The 24,595-nt window shown below is 35.3% G+C and overlaps 1 protein-coding gene across 1 annotated transcript in view; it reads left to right on the top strand.

Moving 5' to 3' along the window:
• The window catches only part of EPHA4 (EPH receptor A4), a 185,525-nt gene that overhangs the window by 115,686 nt on the left and 45,244 nt on the right, over window positions 1-24,595 (top strand). Inside the window, exons 6-7 of the mRNA XM_039342469.1 lie at window positions 21,516-21,640; window positions 22,784-22,943. Of these exons, the coding sequence (XP_039198403.1) occupies window positions 21,516-21,640; window positions 22,784-22,943 (285 nt within the window). The remainder of the gene's footprint in view (window positions 1-21,515; window positions 21,641-22,783; window positions 22,944-24,595) is intronic.

The raw sequence follows: 24,595 nt of genomic DNA, 5'->3' as shown, positions 1-24,595 counted from the left end.
GGAATATTTATTACTGGTACATGATATTTTTTACAGATATTTTAGTGAAACATTACAATTTGCTTGAATATCCATACTTTGTTGGTTCTGATTTATAATAACAGACCATAATGGTATGATTTTCAACACAGTATACTTTTGTCTTTTTCTTCTAATAAACCCACAGGGTTAGACTCTGGTATTCCAGCTATAGCTCCGGAGTCCTGTTGCCACTTGTCCACAGATGATCAGGAATGCTAATATCTGACATGGTCCTTATTGACCTGAGTGACAACTGATCCAGTATAGATATTTTTTTCTGGAGATTTTAATGTGTTTAAAATTGGAGTTATATCTGTGACTTGAAACCCACTATAACCTCCAGTATTTAAGTACATTAAGTTCTGCATAGCAGACATACAGCAAACCTATTCCACTATAGTTTACTTTACAATTTAACTTTTTTTTAATGTCTTTATGATCTCTAATTATCTATGCAGCATTTTTAAAAGCAAATAAAAAATGAGTAATATTGGGAAGGCTAAAAATGGTAAAAAGTTCAGAGAATAGAATAGCTGTAGCCTTGAATTGCTTAGAAATGCTACCGAACTAAATGGTTAACTAAAATTTGTCTATTCCATGTGCTTGGGTAAAGATTTCTGAAAGATAAATAGTGCTGATCAACTGAAAATTCCTTCCATGGTCATTTAATTATATCCTTGAAAATGTATAATTGGTAGGAAATATGTGCTCTTAGCCACTTTTCCTTCCCTTTGGCAGCCAGCTTTATTCATGTGTGTTAGACGTGCTACTAGGAATGTACATACATGCATCTAAAACAAAACAAAACAAAAAACGGGAAATCTATTATTGGGAGGGGTTAAATTTATTATTTTAAAGTGATTATGCTTTTTACTGAGAAAAATAATATAAACAACTGCCTACTTCTTGGCAAAGCATTTGTACCACCCATTTCCATGAATTTGTATTCAAAAGGAGAGTAAAATCTAAATCAACAAGCAGAGAAAAGCTTTTACCACCTTCAGCAAATCAACAACTTTAGAGGTCAATGAACAACTTTGAGCAGATGAAGCTACTTTGCAGTAGAAAGAGATTATTACAATATTTAAATACAGATTTTGTCCTGTTATAATATAGTTTGACAGTTTTCTGTGGGATTTGGCACTCTGCTGAAAATATTATTTTATAAACAAGAATTGTCTCTATTCATTGTTGAAAAAAGGCAGGATGGTAAGAGATCATATATTTTAAAACTTTTTAAGAAATCCTTAATATGACTCTCCATAATTGTTTGACTCACTCCATTTTGTTTTGAACTCCTCTCTCTCTCTTCTTGTCTGTTCTAATTCCAGGAGGGGTATACAAGGTCAGACATGTTTATAAGTTCTATTTTTACATAAGTTTCCTTAAGTTTAAAGGAGAACATAAAAAATAACTCCTACTAATACGTAATAAGAAAACAAAGAAGAAAAAGACAAAAGTGCAGAAATAAAAAAAATAGAATAGAAAAAAACTTCCAATTTCCATTGCAGTACATATAAGTATGATTACAAAATTCTTTGTTATTCTGTGATTACAAAAAAGCTCTCTTTTTTCCTTCATCCATTTTTTTATAATCATCAAAATCACAAGTCATAAGTGCATTTTTTCTATGAGTCTATGAGGAGTTTCAAGTCAGGTATAACTGGAGATAATGTCTTTTGTCTAGTTAAGGAAGTCTATTTGGCCATGTCTGCAAGTTGCATCGTTTTCATAGCCATTTCTCTAATAATAGGTAGTGTTCAACCTTTCTACTTTTGAGCATATAATAATCTTGCTGCATTTGTGATATATAAAAAGAAAGTTTTTATGTGTCTGTTCATTAATTTCAAAAGAAAAACCCCAGTTAGTCTTTAAGATCTTCTGAATTAGTGTTTTTATTTTTATCCAGATTTTTACTGACCCATACGGGTAGTCTATGGCATATAGCCATTCATTTATTGATGGTTCAGAGTTACAACATTGTTGGAAAAAGTGACTTAGGAGCTACACCCACAGTTACAATCGTTGCATTACCTCCATGGTCACATGAACAAATTTCAGGTACATTTACAACTGATTGCAACATCCTGCATTCATGTGTTCGTGGTTTGCAACCTGTTTGGCTGATTTCCAATAAAAAATGTCCATTGGGAAACCAGATTCACTTAACCATGGTGTGATTCAGTTAATGACCACAGTGATTCCGTTCATGACCACCATAAAAATTCTTTTAAAACTGGATCTGACTTGATTTATGGCTGCTACGACCTATGACGGGAATTCCAGTCCTAATTATGGTTATAAGTCAAGGACTACTTGCACATACATGATAAAAAGTCCCTTAAAGTCATTCTAGACAATTTCACTGGTGGCAAATACCAACATTTTTATAAAATTTCTCTTTAAGATAAGAACATAATGTAAATTTAAGTCCTTTCAACCACATATTTTCCCACTGTTTCATTTGTATATTGTACCAAAATATTTAGTCCATTTTACCATAAATTCTTGTTCTTCTTTTTTATATTTCAACAAAATTGTATACATTTTAGCAATAACATGTTCATCATTTGTACATCATTCTATTTGAAACTTATCTACTTTAACCCTTTCTGATAATTTTGGTAAGACAACCAAGTATATCATTCTGTTATTGAATCTTTCCTTGATTTTATTTTGCAATCTCCTTGGAAAATTGAAGGACATTATAGTACATTAACCTTTTATATTTACTTATCATTTCTCATCTATAAAATGCTTCTTGTGCAGAAAGCCACAAAGTGTTTTTTGAAAGAACCTACATACAGTATATTTAACTCATACAGACATGTTCTTAGTTTTTAGCGGAAATTATACCTTTTTTCCCCTCTATATCCACATATTCAGAAAGATCACCATATTTTCTAACCAACTCCCCAAACTGAGTGAAATTAATTGTTATCTCCTGATCACAGCCTGAAAGACACCAGGGTCCAGTCTGCAGTTGAGCAACAATAAAAGGATTCAGAGAACTTTTATCAAAGCTTCTATTAAACCCCTGCTGGTGTCCTCAAATGGGTTTTTTTTTCCAAGCGGGAAAGCACAAAAGCTATGCTACACAAGTGTCCCTGTGTGTCCATTCAGAGATTTTAAATCCACAGAGTTACTAATTAAAATGCCATGCAGTGTAGTACAAATAAATATACCCTGTTTCTAGGTCCCTGCATTGCTCCACTGACTCACAATTCAAGGAGCAGGGAAGGAAGTTGACCTGATTATACCCATAGATGAGACTGTTCGTCCAGGCTTCTCTTTTCTATAATGAATGGTTAAAGGTTAGCTGCAGATCAAGTGGGTCAGTGGCAGAAACTGCACTTGGGTTTATGGATTTTAGGGCTGATGGGACCACAACTTCTTTCTTTCAGAATCTGTCCCTCAGAAGGAAGATAGATATTGCTCTTCCTCTTCCAATTGTACAGCAATAAAGTTTGGAGAATCAGCAAGGTTGCCCCTTTTTGTAGATCTAAATCTCTCAAATAGAACTGTAACGTCTCCACCCACAGCCTGCACACATCATAATCTCTAGTAAATAATAGAGTCACTGATGTGATGAAAGCTCCAGTGATTGTTGTCAGTGCTTCTCATTTTAAAAAGACTGCAACTCATACATTAACCATAACTGACATTTTCCTGGGTTCGGCTTCTAACTATTCTTCCTGCCAGAATTTCTGGTCTTCCAAGCACATCCCCAAATTTCAAGTTTGATCTTTAATAGCAGGCACATTCAGAACCAAAGGTAATGCCATTATAGAATCAACAACCACTGGTTTTCCATGTTATTACCAGTGGCAACTTCCAAACCTAATTTAGAGTGCTAGATATTATTCTTAAAGTCCTTTAAGTCATAGTACCACTGTAGTCAGTCATCATCTTTGCAAGCAAACTCATTCCATTCAATTTGATGATCTTGTGAAGATCTGCTGAAAATTCCCCCTTTCCTCTTAGGTTTATGATACTTGGATGAATTTGCATCCTTTTAGAAAATTGTTGAGGCAGACGAGCCTCCAAGCGGCCTCAATGACTCTCTAAAAGAATGAAAATGTCCATCTGTCTGCAAGGAATTTAAATCCTTCCATTCCCCACCATCCAGTCAGAGCTGAAGCAGTTTCTTGGATAAGAAGTGAAATATTTTCAAAGAAAAACAAGAAAGTCCAGTTTTCTCTTGAAAAAGCAACTTTGGGACACTTCTGAAAAACTGCCTGTATATATACTAGATAACATGTGACCTATTAAATCATTGCTTCAGAAGAATTGTTTATGCAAATAGAGAAACAGAATGACTGTAGTCAGACAAATATCAGTGGGAAGTATAGCAACTTTTGACTTCTTTTCAGCTTCCATATTGAGTTTCCTTGTGGGAATCTCACAGTGAACATTGAAAATCCCTGCCTCCCTCCCTCCCTCCCTCCCTTCTTTCTTTCCTCCCTCCCTCTTTCCCTCCCTTCCTCCCCTTTCATTATCTTTCTTTCTTCACTCTCTCCCTTTGTTTCTTTCTTTCCTCCTTTCTTTTTTCTATTCCTTCCTTTTTCTCTTCCATCCTTTCTTTCTGTTCCTCTCTTCCTTTCTTTATCTCTCCTTCCATCCTCCTTCCTCCCTGGTTCTTCCTTTTCTCCCTTTTTTCTTCCTCCATTCTCCCTTTCCTTTTCCCCTTCCCTGAAGACAAGTAACTGACTACTGCTGGGAGGGGGAGGCATTAAGAGAGGAAGTGAATGACCTATGCTCTGCAAGTGCAGAGAAAGCTGCATCATTTCTCCATTGCAAGCTTTCCACCAGCAAAGACTTTATTGGTGGGAAGGTGGGAAGGGACATCAACAATATAATTTCCTTCCCGGTTCCCTATTGACCTTTGGGAAGTTGTCAGAAATGTTGAAAATGATGATCATGTGATTAGGGCTCTCCATGGTGATGTAGTGGCAGTGCTGAATGTCAGCAATGCAGCAGCACTGAAGTGGCAAAAAATTATTTAAATTTAATTTCCTCAGGAATAATGCATCCCAGCCTTTCTGTACACTAGCCCATTTGAGGTCATTTGTTGAAAACATTTTACTCTGTGATGAGGTATTTTGCACAGTTGAATGTTTCAGACACAAGAATTTTGGTAATTTGTATGTGTATGCGTGTGTACACATACATACACAGTCTGTATATACACTGGGGTAGGAGAAAATTATTTTCTACTGAAAACAATAATGGTACTGAAATTTGTGTTTCCATTTATTTCAGTGGATCTCGGTTGAAATTAACTTTTTGTGGATTGCAGCATTACTGCATATTAAGAAACCGCTTTGCAATTGGTTGTAATCTCTTGTATTTACACATTGTGGCTAGGCTGAAGAAATTTCTCATTTCTGGCTCAGCAGTGAAAATGGATATCCACATTTCAAATCCCTTTCATTTCAAGATGCCAAATGAGCACATACAAACATTTGTGCATTTTGAATTGCCTCTCCTTCTCATCCGTTAAAATAATCAGGAGTGAGTAAGGAGAATCTTGTCAGTTAACAGGCTCAATGAATTATCTGCAATATTTTGCAGTTGCTCTATAGGACATATTTTCAGCATTAAGAATGCCTTTTCTTTTTTGCTACAATGCCATGTTAAAAGTTTGAAAGACTGCAATTATGCAAACAGCATGGAAGGGAGAACTCTTCTTAAAGTTGGAATGGGCACAAAGAGATATAGCTTCAGTGGCAATAGGAGACATGTGATTTTCCCTTCAACCAGAAAGCATTTGTTAAGAGTGATGAGTAGCAAATGCAGTAAACTGCAAAGCTCCACAGGGTAGGCATTGTCTCACATGTTTTGAGTCAAATACAAGCTGATCTTTACCCGGTGCTATAAATTGCTTCTTTCACATGTCACCAGCTTCCTCTAAACATTACAAAAAAATAAAAAATAAATAAATTTTGGGACATTTCTGTTACAAAACAGAAGGATGCCAGCCGTGTAAATCAAAACAATTCTAAGAGGCACATAAACATGTAGCTGGTATATTTTATTGTAAGGATGAACAAAGCCCTTTTAAACCTTTTAGTGTTTATAAACAACTATATTTTTTTCAAAGGAGGTGTTAATACCATGTTTAAAAACTCAATTTATCTTTTATGGGAAATTTTCCTCTTTTTTTCTTCTGAGTACCTTCTTAGTTTCTGCTACATCTGAGATCAACTTTCTTTCTTCTGAAAACCAGGTCAACTCTTATGCTTAATTTACACTGTTTTATCACCATAGCTAGTATCAACATGTAGTGTTTTTGATAGCTCAAAAGGACTTGACAGAATTTTGCCATTCTGCCTTCTGACATATTTTGTGCCCCTTTTTATATATATTGGAGCCCTCAATGAAACACTACCTTATAGTAGTTAAGGGGCTTGTGCGTCACATGAAACTGATCGTTGTACATACTCACAATATGACTGGATAAAAGCTGAAAGGATGTCCAGCTTCTAATGCATCCAAAGACAAAAATAAATCTTTTTTACATAGCATTTTATTAATTTTATTATTACAGTTCATTGGTGCTTAATGAAGAATGTGTTGTCTGGATTAATTTATTTTACTTAATAATACAAGTTAAGTTCTTACTCTCTATCCTGTTTTTCCAGCCACTGATAAAATAAGTTCCATGTTTGAAAATATTCTGTATCTTGTTTTCCTTTGATTCTGAATGTAAGTCTATCCATTTCATCACAGTCCAGTATTTTCTTGATTATCTCTTCATCCAATGGTGTTTTTTTCATTTTTCCAGGACAGAGCAAATGCAATCCTTGCTGCTGATAATACATGTAATATTAAACATACACTTTGTTTATCAAATATTTCTGGAATTATACCTAATTAAAAAAGTTCAGGTTTAAAGTCTACGTGCTTCCCTAGCATCTTTTCTAATCAAGTATGTATTTTTGTCCAATTTTTTTTTGCTTTTAACACATGTCCACCTCAGGTGATAATATGTACCAGAATTTTGATTACATTTCCAACATTTACATATTTTTAAACATTTTTGCTAATCTGACAGGTGGTAGATGCCATCTATAAAACATTTTATATAAGTTTTCTTTATATGAAGTTGCCATTGTCAATTTATAGTTTCTTTCCCAAAGATTTTGCCATTTCTCTAATTCTATATTCTATCCATTTTTTGCCCATATTATCATTGTTTCTTTCACTTGTTCGTCTTCCATTTTCAAATTTAATAAAACGTTATACAATTTCTTAATCAGTTTTTCATCTGAAGTCAACAACACCTGATCAAACATTGTCTGGTGTTTTAAAAAACCATATATTTTAACAACTTTATCATACTTTGATTGCATTTGCAGTCGAGGCCACCATAATAAGTCAATACCCTAATTTTCTAACTCTTGTTTGGATTTTAATTTCCATTTGTATTCAGAATATCCTTATATGTTAGAATTTTCTCAAACTTAACTAAGTTTGGGTGAACAAATACTTACATCATTGATAGCCATCTGGGATTTTCATATACATTTTTGGTTTTATCCTTCCCCATGCAAATAATAATGTATTTCTTATATAGTGGTTTTGGAAGTATCCATCGGTTTTTTTTTCTTTTCATACCATAAAAATATGTGCCATCCAAGTTGCAAGTCATGTCCTTCTAAATATAACAGTCTTTTATTTCTGAGGGTTATCCATTCTTTTAACCTTGTTAGAGCACATGCTTGGTATACAAAAATAAATCTTGATGCTGCAAAGATATGTATAGAATTGGCATAGGGGATGTCAGAATCATGAGTGAAGGCAAACTGAAATGTCAAGGCTAAATATTTATATTCTGGAAATTAATAGACTTTAAAGGAACATGAGGTCTTCTACTGCAGACCAGCAAATCACAGAGGAAATTTAGAATCCTTATTAATAAAAGGATGTCACAGATAAAACCTCATAAATGACAGAATGATGCCAATATGAATTCAACACAAGCCTATCATTATGATGATGATCCAGGCTTATGCTGCATCCACAGATGCAGAGGAAATTGAATTGGAACATTTCCACAGTGACTTGCAATATCTTGTCAACACCATACCCAAAAAGATGTTATACAAATTATGGAAAGCTGAAATGCTAAACTTAGAAGTAAAGTCTGGAATAATAGAAAAATAATATCCTCATTGTATATAATGAAGCAGGTAACAGACTGCTACAAATATGCCAAGAAAAATCAATTTACTTATAAACATTAGTTTCAACAACTGAAAAGCTGACCAAAACCATTCTCACCCTCTTCTTATCTCAGTGGTTCTCAACCTCTTTAATGCTGCGACCCTCAACCGGTCGTAAGTCGAGGACTACTCAACCAATTGTAAGTCGAGGACTACTCAACTGGTGTAGCACCATTTGCAGAATGGGACTTTTGGCGGGCTCAGCAGGGCAGAGACAGCCTGGACAATTCCTATTGGCTTTTGAAAGCCAGTAGAATTAGACTCTATTCAAGGGAGTAGCACAGCTAAGGAAAAGGGGGAAAAAATGGCGGACTGTGTTGTTTGGCGACCCCCGGGAAATGGTCGTTCGACCCCCAAATGGGGTCCCAACCCACAGGTTGAGAACCACTGTCCTATCTAGTTCAAGATTTGTTCTCTCCATTCAATTGTGTCGAATTCTTGGAGACTGCCTGGACACGTCCCTGCAGTTTTCTTGGCAAGGTTTTTCAGAAGTGGTTTGCTATTGCTTCTTTCCTAGGGCAGAGACCTAAGGTCATCCAATTGGATTCGTGCTTAAGGTGGACTAGAATTCACAGTCTCCCAGTTTTACCCTACTACATCAATCTGGCTCTAAGATTAAGTAAATTGGCAAAAATAACTAATAGTAAAAGAAAGGACTTAATTTATCCAAGATTGATGATTTGACAGCAACATTATTTATTTTATCATGAAATACAGAATATATAAGGTTTTTTAAGGATATGTCCTCAGTCTTTGACTGGAATTATCCCTGCTTAATTTCAGGAATTATTATATCAGTTCTTTCAGCAATAAAAAACATGAATAGGGAAGTGATAAGATGTAAAAGTGTAAAGACAGACCATAAACAAAACATATCTTCTGAAATAGAGGTTGTTTTGCATAAATATATAAAGACACCTTCACCTCACATACAAATGTGTTAATGTGAGAAACATAGGAAGGTCTAATGCATAAAGGTTCTGTGCTAGGAATAGGATAATTGGTAAACATACTTGCTTCATTCTGTCATACATGGAAGATTATTTTGCACAATGAAAAGTCTTTGTAATCATTATATATAGAGACTATATGCATTTGAAATAATTGAATAAGACATTGTCTGTCTCAGTCGGACTGCCTTTTGTCTGATTTTAAAGAATCACATATTCTACAAGTTTGCCTGTATTCAGAAAGATGGGTTCAGAGGCTAGATTAATGACCTTTTTTTTTTTTAAAAAAAGTGTTTTATTATTACTGAACTTGCTTTTTTCTTCTCATTTCTTTCACACATTAGGGCTTTCTGAATGCTTTGAATGTAGTTTATGAAGCTGTATTTTCTGTAATTTTCAATCATGAACAATTACAAATGAATACTATGATGTTTACATTCTTTTTGTTATTGTTGGATTTTACAGTGCTTTAGGCACGTAACAGAAAATATTAGATATTTGAATTCTAGGTCAATGAGCCTTCTATATCCCGCTTCATGGATTGGTGATCAGCCTTGAGCAATATAATGTTTGTATTAAGCTGATGATTAAATCAGAACCCTTTATTCAACCATTCTTGGAAAAATCCATGAGAAACAGATATTCAAAACAGCTCAATCCCAGCAAACAGGGCAAAATTTATTTCTGGATGATGTCAACCCTCAGGACAAAGAGGTGAGGTAACACAAAATCTGGTTTTCAAATATATCTTCGCCTAAATACATTATCAGAAGGCTACAGAGAATTATTCACACAATGCAGAGCAAGAAGAGAGAACCTGTATTTTTCTAGAGGTTATGGAATTATAATAACTATTATGCCTATCTTGGCTCAGTGAGAATTGTTCAACAGTGCCTAAGGTAATGATATTTCTTCACCACTGGGGTAGAAATATCAAACAGTAAACTTGTAGGTGCTAGCTGCATAGCTTTCAATTTTCTGATATCTGCACCTTGACTCAGAACCAGTAACCAGCTAATAAAATGTATTCTGGCTTGTGTTATGGGCCACTCCATGACTCACTTTACTTCCTTCACAAACAATTTTTTTATCATAGTTCTATATACTGGATAATATATGCATATGTAAATTCTGGGTCTTTGTTTTCGACCTCATTATTTATATTAGTTTTTAATATGCAAGGATACCTAAGGATTACTTTCCCTTCTTTCTACTTAGTCATCCCATCCAAGCTGTATCAACAGTCTGTATTATACTCACAGAGAGTGTCTAATCTTTGTCTCCTAGGTCTTGGCAGCAGATCCATCTGGGAGAAATGCAGTTTAATGGTCTGCAGAGCTAATAAAATTTTAAAAATTCAGCAGTCATTCAATTTAACTGTAAATTGGAGGTGTGAACCTGCTTCAGCCATTCTCTGTATTTAATGGAGATAGAATAATATATGACTCCAAATTTGGATAGCCTGAAAGCAAGACTGGCTTAAAAGCAAGAGCTGACATGTTCATTGGGCACACAACACTTTCTGATATTTGCAAGACTGATAGCATAGATTTTAGTTTAATAGAAACAGTGAGATTGCCATTGACAGTGGTATTATATTCTCATTATCTGCACTGCATTGTAATCTCTACAATAAGTCCAACTATTTATGCCCAGGCAAGGAATAAATGTCAAGGGGGAAAACAACAGGGAAAATTATATTAGTATGGCCATATTGCATTTTTGTAGATGTTTAACTTTTCAATCTTACGAATTTTGAAAGAACAGCAATATTTATCACTTTCATTTCATATTTTCTATCTGATATTTTATTATTCATTTTAAAAAATGTATATAATATTTGTCTTTATGTTTTACTCAAACTGTATTTACTGTAGACTTCCATCCCAAGCAAGAAAGCAATCATCAGTCAGTTCCCACTGATATGTGACACACACACACACACAATTTATTGGCACTCACCCTTAGCATCTTCCTATCTGTGGCATCCACTGATGTATTGATAAAAAAGAGAGAAAATCTACAATATCAACTTTGTCATTTTAGTGTCATTTGAGCTAGTCAAGGAGAATAGCCCAAGGGACACGTGCCTATAGTGAGAAGGAAGGAAGGAAGGAAGGAAGGAAGGAAGGAAGGAAGGAAGGAAGGAAGGGTTTTACCCTTCTTTGTCGACTGTCAGTTTTATCTATTAAAAAAGAGAAGAGGAGAAATCCATTGTTTCACAGTTTCACCAGAAAATTTGTAAGAAAAGAAAAAGCCCAATCTTTTATCCCTGCAGTGGTTAAAGCAGTTAAACAGTGAGAGGGGATTGTGGGTAGGAAATAGAGAAGTCCAGCCTTTCATAATTATACCATGAATTTGTTTTTTAAAGAATCCACCTGTCAAGGTCCTTCCAAAAGGAAGCAGGTAGCCCAGAAGCTCAGTGTAAAATGGCATGCGAGATAGCAATCAATGACAGAAAGGGGATTAGTATTAAATTGGAGTGGAGGCATTTGCCTACAATGACATGAAGCATGACGAACAAGGCAGGCAGCACTTTTGTTACCCCAAGTCAGAGAACGTTACTTTTCACTTTGCAGGAAAGATGGAAGAATTGTCTTTGAAAGATCTGAAGGTAGGTAGAGTATAACATGTTATTTTCCTGTCTTTGAGAAACCCTTAAAAGCTCGTAATTATGCAGGAACAATCTGGCCTTGCAAACTGGCCTTAAATAACATCACTGTAAAGTCCATCTTGGTTCAGTATCATCACTCCACTGCTTCTTCATGCTGATTTTAATGAGCTTATGTACTCATCCGACTTTTTAAACTTCTTTATTTACAATTAATGGTACATTTTTCTAATAATATTTAGTGACTTCAGATTGGGCTCTACCCAGCTGAATAGGAGTCGTGCCTCTGTCATCAGGGTTTTTGATCTGGTCCCCCCCTGCCGATTGATGTGCGCCTTGGCTGCTACGTTGTCTGTTAGGACTAGAACGTGATGGCCTCTGATTCTGTCTTTGAATTGTTGCAAGGCTAGGTGGATAGCCCTGAGTTCTAGCCAGTTGATGTTGTTTCTCAGATCCGTGGCGGACCAACGTCCCTGTACAAACTGGGAGTCCAGATGGGCTCCCCAACCATACAGACTGGCGTCTGTAGTGATGGTAACTCTGACTGGTTCCTTGAAGGGTGACCCCTTGGTCATGGCCCGAGAGCACCACCAGCGTAGCGCCCTGCGGATTTGTGCCGTGACCCTGACTAGGTGGTTGGATGCGCTGGTGTTCTGCCGTTGGTAAGGGAGCAGAAACTACTGTAGTTCCCGTAGGTGGAGCCTGGCCCAGGTAGTGATTTGACATCTTATTGATACCAAACTTGGTACCAAACATTACCTCAAATTTTAGGTTCCTATGGCTTCCTTATTGATTGATTCTGAATTGAATAAATCACTCAGAGCATTTCTTCAAGTATTTCACAAGGCTAACTTTATCCACCCATATCATCTGAATTTCTGTCATTCAAGAATTTGGAAATGTTTCTTTATTTTCTTTTATTTTTTAAGCAGCTGTAGTGTTTTGACAGCATTCTTATAAAGGGACTTGTTTTCCTGTTTGTTTAAAACTGGCATTCATACATACAGGAAACATACACACTGCTTCCTAACATGTTTCTGTTGGCAACAATTGTTATCTTTCTAAGAATGTGCCAACTGTCTTTCATAGCAAACAAGCAGGCAGACCAGTCCTCAGACTAAACAGATGTCTCACTTCGTTTGCACCACAGGATCCCTGTCTTATCCTTCCTTGCTTCACAGTTTTATAGTGGGGATGTAATGTCTGTAGTCCTAATAATTCTAAAATTATGCAGGATCTATTTTGTGAGATGGTGAAGACCTTATATATCAACTGTTTGGAAATGGTTAACTCAAAGAGATTTATATAAAAAGCAGCATGCCTTAAAATGAGCTCCCTATCTTATTAATATGGCACATCATTGGAGCATAAGGCACCATGAATGTACTATCTGTCTACACCTCTTCAAAGCACCTGCACTTTTAAAAGGTGAGGCTGCTTTCAGGAGTTTCAGAAAGATTCTACATGCATCCCTAACATACTCTAAAACAGCTTTTTTGGATCAAGTCAGAAATACTGCACTATCCTAATAACAAATTTTTACTGTTTAATATAGTTGAACTTGATGGAACAAAAACTTGGTGTTTAATGTCTGAAATTACAGGATTTCTCAAGTAGTCCTTGCATTTACTAGACTGTCTGTTATAAGAAAAATAGTACATAATAAATTGGCACTTTAGAACCAAAGCTTGCGAAGATAGTAATTGTAGCAGTACTTGGACACACTGTATTTAACCTTTTGACCTTGATTGGTTTTGTTCTTTTGTATGTCTCTTCCTTTGCTTACTTCTGGGAAGCAAATTACAGATTTAAAATCAATAACAAGAACTAAAGCTGTTGCTTGCCCTGTGATGAGGTGGCAAAATTACATCAATAGTATATGCTACCCATGTTATGCACATTCCTGTGAGATCAGCATCTTCCACCAGTTTCAGTGGATTATAGATTTGGATAAGGAAAACTAGCAGATATAATGCCTTCTCAGCCAGAGCGGGTATCCTTCTTTGAGGGTCTTCTCAGCTATCACTTTAAAGCTGAAGCTGACAAAATCAGACAATCTATGTGCATATCATGGCTCATGTAATTTGCCCAATCATTGCTGTATACTGCATAGGAAACAGCTATGAATGTTCTTATGTAGGATTTGAAATTACATGTGATATTCCTGTGAGCACAAAGTGCAGTATTTGCAAGTGGAACAATCTTTCTAGACCATTCTTTCCACTGCATTTCCTATCCATGTAGCTATTAGCCTATGGACCATCATAACAGCATGATGGAAAAATGAGCCATTGGTTAGAAGCACTTGCTGGAATGTTGCCATTAATCTGAGACATGACACTTCTCATCAGGATATGCCAAGAACAGATTTTGCATATCATGTTGTAAAGATAATACCAGCCTCTAACATATTTAGAAAAGGAATACATACCTATTTTATGTTTAATGTATGCTTTCTTCAGGGAGTACAAAGTAACACATCATTCTTCTCTTCATCTCTCTTTCTCCCACTATATCTTTATTCTTTGAAATAAGCAATTTGACTAACCCAAACTAATAGGCCTGTATTCTATTACTAGGAATACATATGTACGCTAGGGAATAGAATCTTCTATGATAATACAAAGCTAAGATTTCTCCACTCCCCAAATCCATTTATACTACTCATAATAAAAGCTTAATGATTTATATAAAGTAATGACTTTCCAGAAAGTTTATTCACATGATTAGTACTCATCCATATCTCTTTTTAATAGGTCTGGTAATGTTAATTTAAAAAAATCTGCACTATGGAGATTTTCTGAATATGAAAGAAATCACCATATAGGACAGCGGTTTTTTAATGAAATTAATATAGTGTTTGTAACACACATACACATATTGGAATGTTGCACTGTGATTTAAATGAATTAATCTCACTTCCTTATGCATTTCAGAAAAGAGTATTTATCCTGCTATAATGTTTAGACATTTTTAAAACAATCATCAATAAAGAAGGTTTTCAGGATCTTTCTAATAGGGTAAATAATAGTATTATTATACTTTCAAGCACTTAATTTTGATCCTTGGCAATTCGTTGAAGTCATCAAGTAGGACTGAGTACCTCTTAAACCTGAAATCATAACTAGGCATTAAGTAAAATTAAATATTTGTATATAATGTTCTGCACAAAGTAGATGAGAGCCAGTTTGATGTGGCGATTAAAGGTACTTGAGCTAGAAACCACAGAATATTGTTTAGTGTCTTTGGCATGAAGTCAATGTATGACTTTGGGCCTAAGAAGAAGACAATGGCAAATCATTTCTGAAAAAGTGTTTCCAAGAAAACCTAAATGGACACAAATCCTTGTAATCACCACGTGAAATTGTGGCCCCGCCAAGATATAGTGTAGTATAGAGCCTGTAACCTGGCTTTTTTGTTTTGTAGTTATATATGATTGTTTAGATCAGTGTTTCCCAAACTTGACAATTTTAAGGCATGTGGACTTCAACTCCCAGAATTCCACAGCCAGCGTTGCTGGCTGTGGAATTCTGGGAGTTGAAGTCCTCATGCCTTAAAATTGTCAAGTTTGGGAAACACTGGTTTAGATCCATCACCTAATGAATGTGTATCAAAATAAGTATTTGTACTGAATGTATATGTCCATAATTGGGCAGCATTAACTAACAAGATACTTTACAGGATTGCTTAAAAATGATGCATCACATCCCAGAGTTCCTAAAAAGAAATCTTGGGTAAAAAAAGTTCCTGTGTATTGTTACTCAACACCCTCATGATAATATATTTTTTTAAAAAGATTTTATTCATCATTTCTGGCAATCTAAAGCCTTTCATTTAGTTAATTTGTTCTTTTCTTCTAATCTGATAGATTCATTTTTTAAAAGACACCTGATCTCTATTTGTTGATAAGAACTGGAGTTTTATTAATTTAGTGGTTATAGGCCAAAATGTATTATTTTATGCAGCTTAACTCTTTCTTTCTTTCTTTCTTTCTTTCTTTCTTTCTTTCTTTCTTTCTTTCTTTCTTTCTTTCTTTCTTTCTTTCGACTGAAATCAGAGAAACCACAAGCAGGTTTTTAATGATGGGGGCTTAAAGAACAAAACAAAGTAAAATTGCTCAATTCACATCATGCAGTAAGAAACAGATCTTTTGGAGTATAGGCAAGAAAAGAGGACATGAACTCTTGGACTTGCTGAAAGTTAAACTTAATATTTTTTTAAATTACTTTCATATATAATTGAAGTTCACTAGGATAGAACATCTTCTGTGAGAATAATACGCTGGATAAAATATTGTCTCTGTATGTAATAATAAATCCATAAAAGAATATATAATCTTATCTAACTACCATATTTTCCGGCGTATAAGACGACTTTCTAAACTAAGCAAATCTTCTCCGAAGTTGGGGGTCGTCTTATACGCCAGAAAATACCATATTTTCTGGTGTATAAGACGACTTTCTAACCATGCAAATCCTCTCCGAAGTCGGGGGTCATCTTATACGCCGGAAAATACAGTATTCATTTTCCCAAAGTAACATTTTAAATGATGAAGGAAAGCAAGCTATCATCTCAAATATTTATTCTTTTCTCCATTAATATGCATTGTAGTGTAAAGTATGACCAGTGTAGTAGTTACTGCTGTGATATAACACAATATTTTCATGGTAATTTATGCTCATCTGTGTCATTCCTACCAGTATTGATAACACCCACCAGTGCTGCATGCTAGTTGGAATTCACAAGCATCTGTCCCTCTAAATTTATGGTGGAAGAAAATTAATTCTTGTTGGAATTCTAGGCAGGTTTCATTTTAAAATTTACACCACAGTCATCTAAAGAACATAACTTATTTGTTGAAGAACGCCATTGAAAACTCTTCAGAAGATCGGGGAAGGTATTTACTAGGACTAGAGAAACATAAAGAAGAATTTTAATTCCCACATCTTTAGTGGTGTTCCTTCTCATATAGAGGAAAAGAAGAAGTATTATAGAAATTAACATGCAGTCTTTTTCAGATCTGTGGACCTCCGATAAAAGATCATGGAAGGAAGAAAGAGCTGATTTAGCATTTTATGTCTTCAATTAGGCATGAAGACCACTCTAGTCATGAAATATTTTCCTAGCTGGGATAGGAATAATCAAATCTTCTATCTTAAAAGCTGTTTGAACTATAATCACTATGGTAAGAGCTATCATAGAGTATAGATGGCATTCTAGACAGTTTTTCAAGCTGGGAAAAGTGTAATTCAAAGAAGTAAGAGAACATACTGGTCTCTTTCATGTATGGAAGGACCCACATGGTATCTTTAGATTAAAACAAAAAAGAGGCATATGTTTCTGCTTTTCCTTCTACTTTATTCTTTTTTATTTTAAAGTTATATGTGATTTAACCATCAGAAGGGAATTCTCATACCTGATATCAAATCCTTTTGTCAGAGGTTGATAGATTGAATGAGAGACATCTCCTGCTATAAAAAGATTTCTGGTATCTTACAGTATCAAGATGGCAATCCCTGCAGTCCCCATTGCCATCATTAAGTGAGGATTGGAGTCATTAAACAAAGACCTCATATGACCACAGCTTGGTTCCTGCTGGTTTCCAGAAAACAAAGTCAGTGTGGACTTGCAGGAAGTTCAGGTCAGGACAAGTTTTCCTTTAGGTGATTCAAAAGCAGGTTAACAGGTGGGCAAGGGGTGGACAGTATAGCATGGCACTAGATGGTATGTGGTGCAAGTGTAGCTGAGCATAGCATGAGTATGGGCAGGTGCAAGTATAGCCAAGTGGGATGTTCTACTAAATATGTGGTACCACCAGTGCCTGACATTCTACAGGATTTCATATTTTTTAAGTTTTAGTAATATAGAAAGAATATAGAAATGTTTAGGTTGCACATAAAAGATTTACTTCTAAAGTGACTTATAGTAGTGGATAGTAGCTAGAGGATTAGACCAAGTGCTCCCTCAGAAAAAATGGGCTAAAAAAATATTTGAAAGTGAAACAAAAATTAAAGAATGAGATGAACACCTTTTTTATTTTTTTGTCTGGGAGGAAGTTACAAGTTTAATCATAAACATAAGGAGCTTTTGTGGTCATGTTTGCTTATGAACAGCACAGTACTTTTACTATAGATATGAACCTTTCAATAAATCTTCCTCATCCAGGCATCTTCCTCTGTGTTTAGTAACCCATAATTCCAATAATACTAAAATCACATTGGCTGCAGTTGAAATATACCTGATTCTCCTGGTATCAGGAGAAAACTCTTTCAACCCAAATATTTGGGTTGAAAGTATGTGGAGATGAGGGAAAGAAAACTGAAATTCTCTCAGACATTGCTGGGATCAGTTGTTCAATGTTCAATATAAAGAGTAATCCAACTGGTCTTCAAGAGACACTGATTAACCGGAAAATGTGATTTTTATAGCTGGATTGTCACTAATCTGTTCTTGTTTGAAGAGCATGATAGATTTATTTCATTGAGTGTTGACACTTGCAAATAAATGCAAAAAGGTTTGTCCTTGTATTAGGGTCACAACTGGTTTATCAAATTAGGGTTATTCCATTTGTTGGTACTGGTTATTTCATGTAAATATCTTGATGTAATCCATTTTAATGGATCCTGCCACTCCTGTTTCTGTCACTCAGTATATTTTCATGCACATAAGTTTCAGGGTAAGGAACAAACAGACAGATTGGCAGATGTGCTGAAGGATGCAGAAGCAAAGCTCCAGAATAATTTTTAACAGAGATGCCAAGCTGTCAAAATGTAGATCAGAAAACAGTCTTCCTGATAGAGAGTGCCTGCTGTTTAGTTTTTTTCCCATCAGGACTGTCAAGTAGTTCTGAAGTTTACATGTCCAATTTTTATTATTATTCCTTGTGACATATATTTATAGTTATTTAAAGTGTTCCTTGAGATTTACAAATTATATAGAATAACATAAAACAAGACAAAAATTTAATTAGATTTGGATCTCTTTCTTTCTTTCTTTCTTTCTTTCTTTCTTTCTTTCTTTCTTTCTTTCTTTCTTTCCCTTTTTTATTAGGTATTTATATTATAATTTCCATTTAAAGATTTTAATAAATGTTCAGATGGTTGTTGATTGCTGATTTGTTTTGTTTGTTTCAAAAATAAGCACCTGCATATTTGTAGGCGTTTTTTTAGGGACAAAGGAAAGAATATATTCAATTTGGAAAGCTGTCTAATCTCTGACTATACAGCACAGCTTTTGCTGATAAGATAAAAAAAAAATCTGTTCTTCCCTGGAGACCACCACCATTTGTATCAAAGCTGTGTCAGTTGTGGCAGGACTTGATAACAGTTGGCTGGAGACATGACCACACAGTAACAGAAAAATAAGGACCGGGCAGCTTGAATCATAAATCTTCTGAAAGCCTATTTGTCCAGTAGGACTACGAATCTGTTTCTGTCATAGTTAAGGGAAACAGCATTGTCCTCTGGCCTTTTAAACATCTGAAGTTCAGGCACCAATGATACCATTAAGGAGACCTTTAGAAGCTTTTATTGAGACATTTCTTTCTTATTTATTCCATTGTTTGTTTTATCTTAGCATTCCGTATTGCATTTAAAAATACAATTCAAAAGAAAGCTTAGAATTTAATCAGTTAAGAAATCTATTGTCTTTTGGAAAAGGGGTGAAAACGAGACAAAAACATCAAGGTGAAATAAATTCTCTTGGACACTTCCACATGGTCACTGTTTCTATTGCTAAACCTCACTGACACATTTTAAAATTGCAATTTCCCTCAGCATTGCCATTCCTGAAGCATTAATAACATTGCATGAGAAAATACAGCTGAGCAAGAGGCAAGCACAAGAAATGGCTAGTATCTTACTCTTTTACCCATGTCCAGGTTTTTCATTTGAGGTAACCTGCTGAACTACCAAGTCATTCTCTTGTCTAACAAATGAAAGACACCTTAAGACGCTAGTATGAAGTATAGCAGCTTAGTGTCTTAGCAGAGAAATGGGACAGCCTAAGAACGGGGAAGCAGAGTGCTTGCCAATGGAAAACAGGTCCACCCTTAATTCTGGAAAGCCAAACTTTAAATATGAATGTATTAAGTATGTTTCCTGCTGAGGCAGAGGTAATTGGAAGTAAATTGGCTCTTGTGCTCAGAAGAGGTGACAGCTTATGGTACTGAGGTGGTGAGTGAAGAAAATAATAGATGTTATATGTGAACTGCCTTTAGTTCTGTGCTTATATGTTTGTAAATGTTGGTCATTATGATTGGTACTTCTGTTGATTAACTTAGACTAAAACCATAAAGAATCTCAAAAAATAAAAAACCCTTTTTTATATGTATAATGCAGAAAGCTGTTTGATTAATAACAGACAGCATCCCTGTACCTCTTGATTTTAAAATCACTTCAAATTTAAATACTCAGACTACTTCTATATTGTCTCCATGATCTCTGTCCCAAGTGCCACATAAAATATGTAATCAATATAATCAATAATCAAACAGCAAGTAAAATAACCTGTTTCGCTACATCGGATACAGTTTTATTGTTGCTTAAAATTCATTTTTACGAAAAAAGGGACTTCATAACCTTTTGTCTAGACCAGTGTTTCTCAACCTTGACAATTTTAAGGCATGTGGACTTCAACTCCCAGAATTCCACAGCAAGCAATGCTGGCTGTGGAATTCTGGGAGTTGAAGTTCACATGCCTTAAAATTGTCAAGGTTGAGAAACACTGGTCTAGACTAATGGGACACAAGAATTATATATCATTTTCTTGATATTACTGATGGTTCCACTTGCCTGATAATGGCAGATAGTGTGAGAAGGGCGCCAGCAAAAAATTTGAAGACCTGGCTAGTTAATATGAGGGAAGGGAAACATTTAGATCGTATAAAATTGTTGTGAGTAAAATCCACAATGCCATCATTTGTGGCCTGACACCAATACACCAGTGATGCAAATTGTGTAATCTGCATCAGATGTATTATGGATCAAAACACATACATAATTTTCATCATTTGTATGATGATATCATACTTCATAACATGTTACTTCTCCATTTGCCCTTCCATGTGGATGCACAAGTGTCAATTATAAGGTTTAATGCTTTTCTTGGCATTGGTTTTTCCTGTTATTTCTTCAATTTCTGTAGACAGAAGATAGAATAACAGTGGAAAGGATACGCAGAAATCATTGGAGAACAATGATTTGAAATAATGCTTGATTTAGAAGAAATAAATTTCATCTCACCAATCTATTATCTTATGTGTGTGTGATATCATTTAATCCTTCCTCACAGTATAGATGCTTTTGCTAGTTTCAGTTTCCTGATGTAATGAGCAGATATAATTCATCAATTAAACTATAGTGCTGATGTCACCCAACAATATTTCATTATTTTCCCTTGCCAGCAGAGTTTGAAAGACTTCATTAAGATACTTGTACTAATAGAGAGTTGGCATAAGGCCATAAAATCAGCATAACAAGAAAGGAGGAGTTATCAAGCCCTGGGGTTTAAAATATAATTTAGTGCAGAAATACTATTTTAATAATCTACTGGTCATGCCTAAAGCTAGAACTGTTCTGAGTTGTATTATTTGATATGTTCAAGATATATGTGTGTGCTAAAAATGTAAACAGTCCAACATCATTCAATACTTGGACTTCTTCCGAGAACATTGTCTGACATTTCCCAATCTCTCTTTATTAACAGCTCCTTCTCAAATTGCTTTGATCCAAGCTAAGGAAATAACAAGGCACAGTGTGGCATTGGCTTGGCTGGAACCTGACCGGCCAAATGGAGTCATCTTGGAATATGAAGTCAAATATTACGAAAAGGTATTATTATTAATTATGGATAAATGACATGTCACCATAATGTTTGAATGCTGAGTCAAATAAATCCACAATAATTATCACATAAATGGACTTTATTAGGAAAAATGTTTTTATAATCATACCCATTTTGACAGTTTGTATATCTAAGAAGTTGAACTGAATAACAACTTGCATATATATATTTTTCTTACTGGGTAATAGTGGTGGCACTTTTTCTTTTTCTAGGAACTGTCTGATCATAATGAGGCTATTTGTAATGAGAATCAATAGAACATAGAAGCAGTGCAACATTAGCCTTACAACAGAGATAGATGTGTAATAATGAAGAATATAACACAGTAATAATAATGAACTCTGTATGAGTTGATAGCTTTTGCCCAGAATGATAGTGGGGGTTTAATAAATTTTAATAGGAAACAAGGAAAAGAAAATTACATTCTTCACCTCTTTCAAATTGTGCAGAATTGTTATTTCTATAATATAATTTGTTGCTCCTCCAATTCAGAACTATAAAAAGATCTATTTCCTCTCAAGGTTGTCTGCAAAATGAACAATTACTTTTTTCTTCTCTCTCTCTCTCTCCCTTTCCATTTCTTTTCTTTTAATATAATCACTTTATTTCCTTTCCTAATTGTATCAAAAATGAGTTGTAGATTTTTCCTGGAACAAGATTACAGTATTTTTTTTTCTTGATGTATTTGCCAGCAGAAAAGCAGAAAACGTTGGGGAAGATTGGCAGCCATCCCTTCAGTTATTTTAGGACTTATAGTTCTAAATTGCAAAGAAAAAAGGAGAATGTGTGAAAAGACTACTAGAAATAAAACATTGTTAGTTCATTAGGAAGAGGATGACAACTTCTTTGTTATTTTACCCCCCAAAAAAAATTCTTGCCTTTTTTCCCAGCAGAGCTTAAATTATAGATATTCTCTTTGCTTTTTCAGACAAGAAAAATCCTCTGACAAAATATAAAAGTCTATAACACTCATGTCATTAAAGCTAATAATAGAAACACTAAAAGAAAAATCACATTCATTATATAAATGTGACTATATTTCCTAATAGTAAACTACAAAGATCCAAGACCTTCAGGAGATCTCCTTATTCACATTCCTCCTCCTTTTTATGTTTCTTTCTTTTTGCTAGGACCAAAATGAGCGTAGCTATCGCATTGTGAAAACAGCAACCAGAAATACTGATATCAAGGGTTTGAATCCTTTGACTTCATATGTCTTTCATGTGCGAGCAAGGACAGCAGCTGGATATGGAGACTTCAGTGGACCCTTTGAATTCACAACCAACACAGGTAATAACAATAGATCTCTCACTGGGGTAAGGGAGGAATTTTCCCTTGTCACTATTTCAAAAGCCTATTGTATGCACTTGAGTTGAATATGAATGATTTGTTGATGATGGTTTGGAATTCATTACCAAGCTTTGACTAAGACAACAAAAGGATTCTGTGTTCATGTGTTTTTGTTGTTTTTATTGCTTTTACCAAGAGTCCAGTTGGAAGTGTGCTCTTTTGTGTGTGCCTGAAATGCAAGGATGTTGTCTCCTTTACTCTGTCTACATTATACTCACAAACCTTTTCCAGCAATGGGAAAAGAGAGAAAAAAGAAGCATGTCACTAACATTACTAGAGATGGAAAGATAGGGCTTTAATTTCAACATCCTCATATCTACTTTTTTGTGAAAAGACTAATAGGTCCTTGGATTATATTGAGTCATTTGTGTTTGGAAGTTTTCAGGATTTAAAACTTCCAAACATAAGTATAAACTTGAGTTCCTATGTTTAGAATGCCACAAGGAAATTATCAAGAAGAGATGAAATAAAATAATAACATTACCCTTCTACTTACATTCATTGTTATCTTTATATTATAGGCAAACTGTTTTCAATATTTTAATGAAACATATATTATTTTTTCATTGACTATGCTAAAGCCTTTGATTGTGTGGATCACAACAAATTGTGGCAAGTTCTTAAAGAGATGGGAGTACCAGACCATCTCATTTGTCTCCTGAGAAACCTATATGCGGGTCAAGAAGCAACAGTGAGAACTGGACACGGAACCACTGATTGGTTCAAAATTGGAAAAGGAGTCCGGCAAGGCTGTATACTGTCGCCCTGCCTATTTAACTTATATGCAGAGCACATCATGAGAAAGGCAGGGCTAGATGAATCAAAAGTTGGAATTAAGATTGCCGGGAGAAATATCAACAACCTAAGATATGCAGATGATACCACTCTAATGGCAGAAAGTGAAGAGGAACTAAAGAGCCTCTTGATGCGGGTGAAGAAGGAGAGTGCAAAAGTTGGCTTGAAACTCAACATTAAGAAAACCAAAATCATGGCATCCGGCCCTCTCAATTCCTGGCAAATAGATGGGGAAGAAATGGAGGTAGTGACAGATTTTATTTTCTGGGCTCCAAGATCACCTCAGATGGGGACTGCAGCCAAGAAATTAAAAGACGCTTGCTCCTGAGGAGGAAAGCTATGGCAAATCTAGACAGCATTCTAAAAAGCAGAGACATCACCCTGCCAACAAAAGTGCGTATAGTCCAGGCCATGGTTTTCCCAGTTGCAATGTATGGCTGTGAAAGTTGGACCATAAGAAAGGCTGAGTGCCAAAGAATTGAGGCCTTTGAACTATGGTGCTGGAGAAGACTCTTGCGAGTCCCTTGGACTGCAAGGCGTTCAAACCGGTCAGTCCTAGAAGAGATCAACCCGACTGCTCTTTAGAAGGCCAGATCCTGAAGTTGAAACTCAAATACTTTGGCCACCTAATGAGAAGGAAGGACTCACTGGAGAAGGGCCTAATGCTGGGAAAGATTGAGGGCAATAGAAGAAGGGGACGACAGAGAATGAGATGGCTGGATGGAGTCACTGAAGCAGTAGGTGTGAACTTAAATGGACTCCAGAAGATGGTAGAGGACAGGAAGACCTGGAGGAAC

This window comes from Crotalus tigris, unplaced genomic scaffold (assembly GCF_016545835.1).
Source record: "Crotalus tigris isolate CLP2741 ecotype Arizona unplaced genomic scaffold, ASM1654583v1 scf7180000017792.2578787, whole genome shotgun sequence".
Classification (NCBI taxonomy): Eukaryota; Metazoa; Chordata; class Lepidosauria; order Squamata; family Viperidae; genus Crotalus; species Crotalus tigris.
Note: the sequence above shows the minus strand (reverse complement) of the source record. Positions and strands in the feature narration are given on the sequence as shown.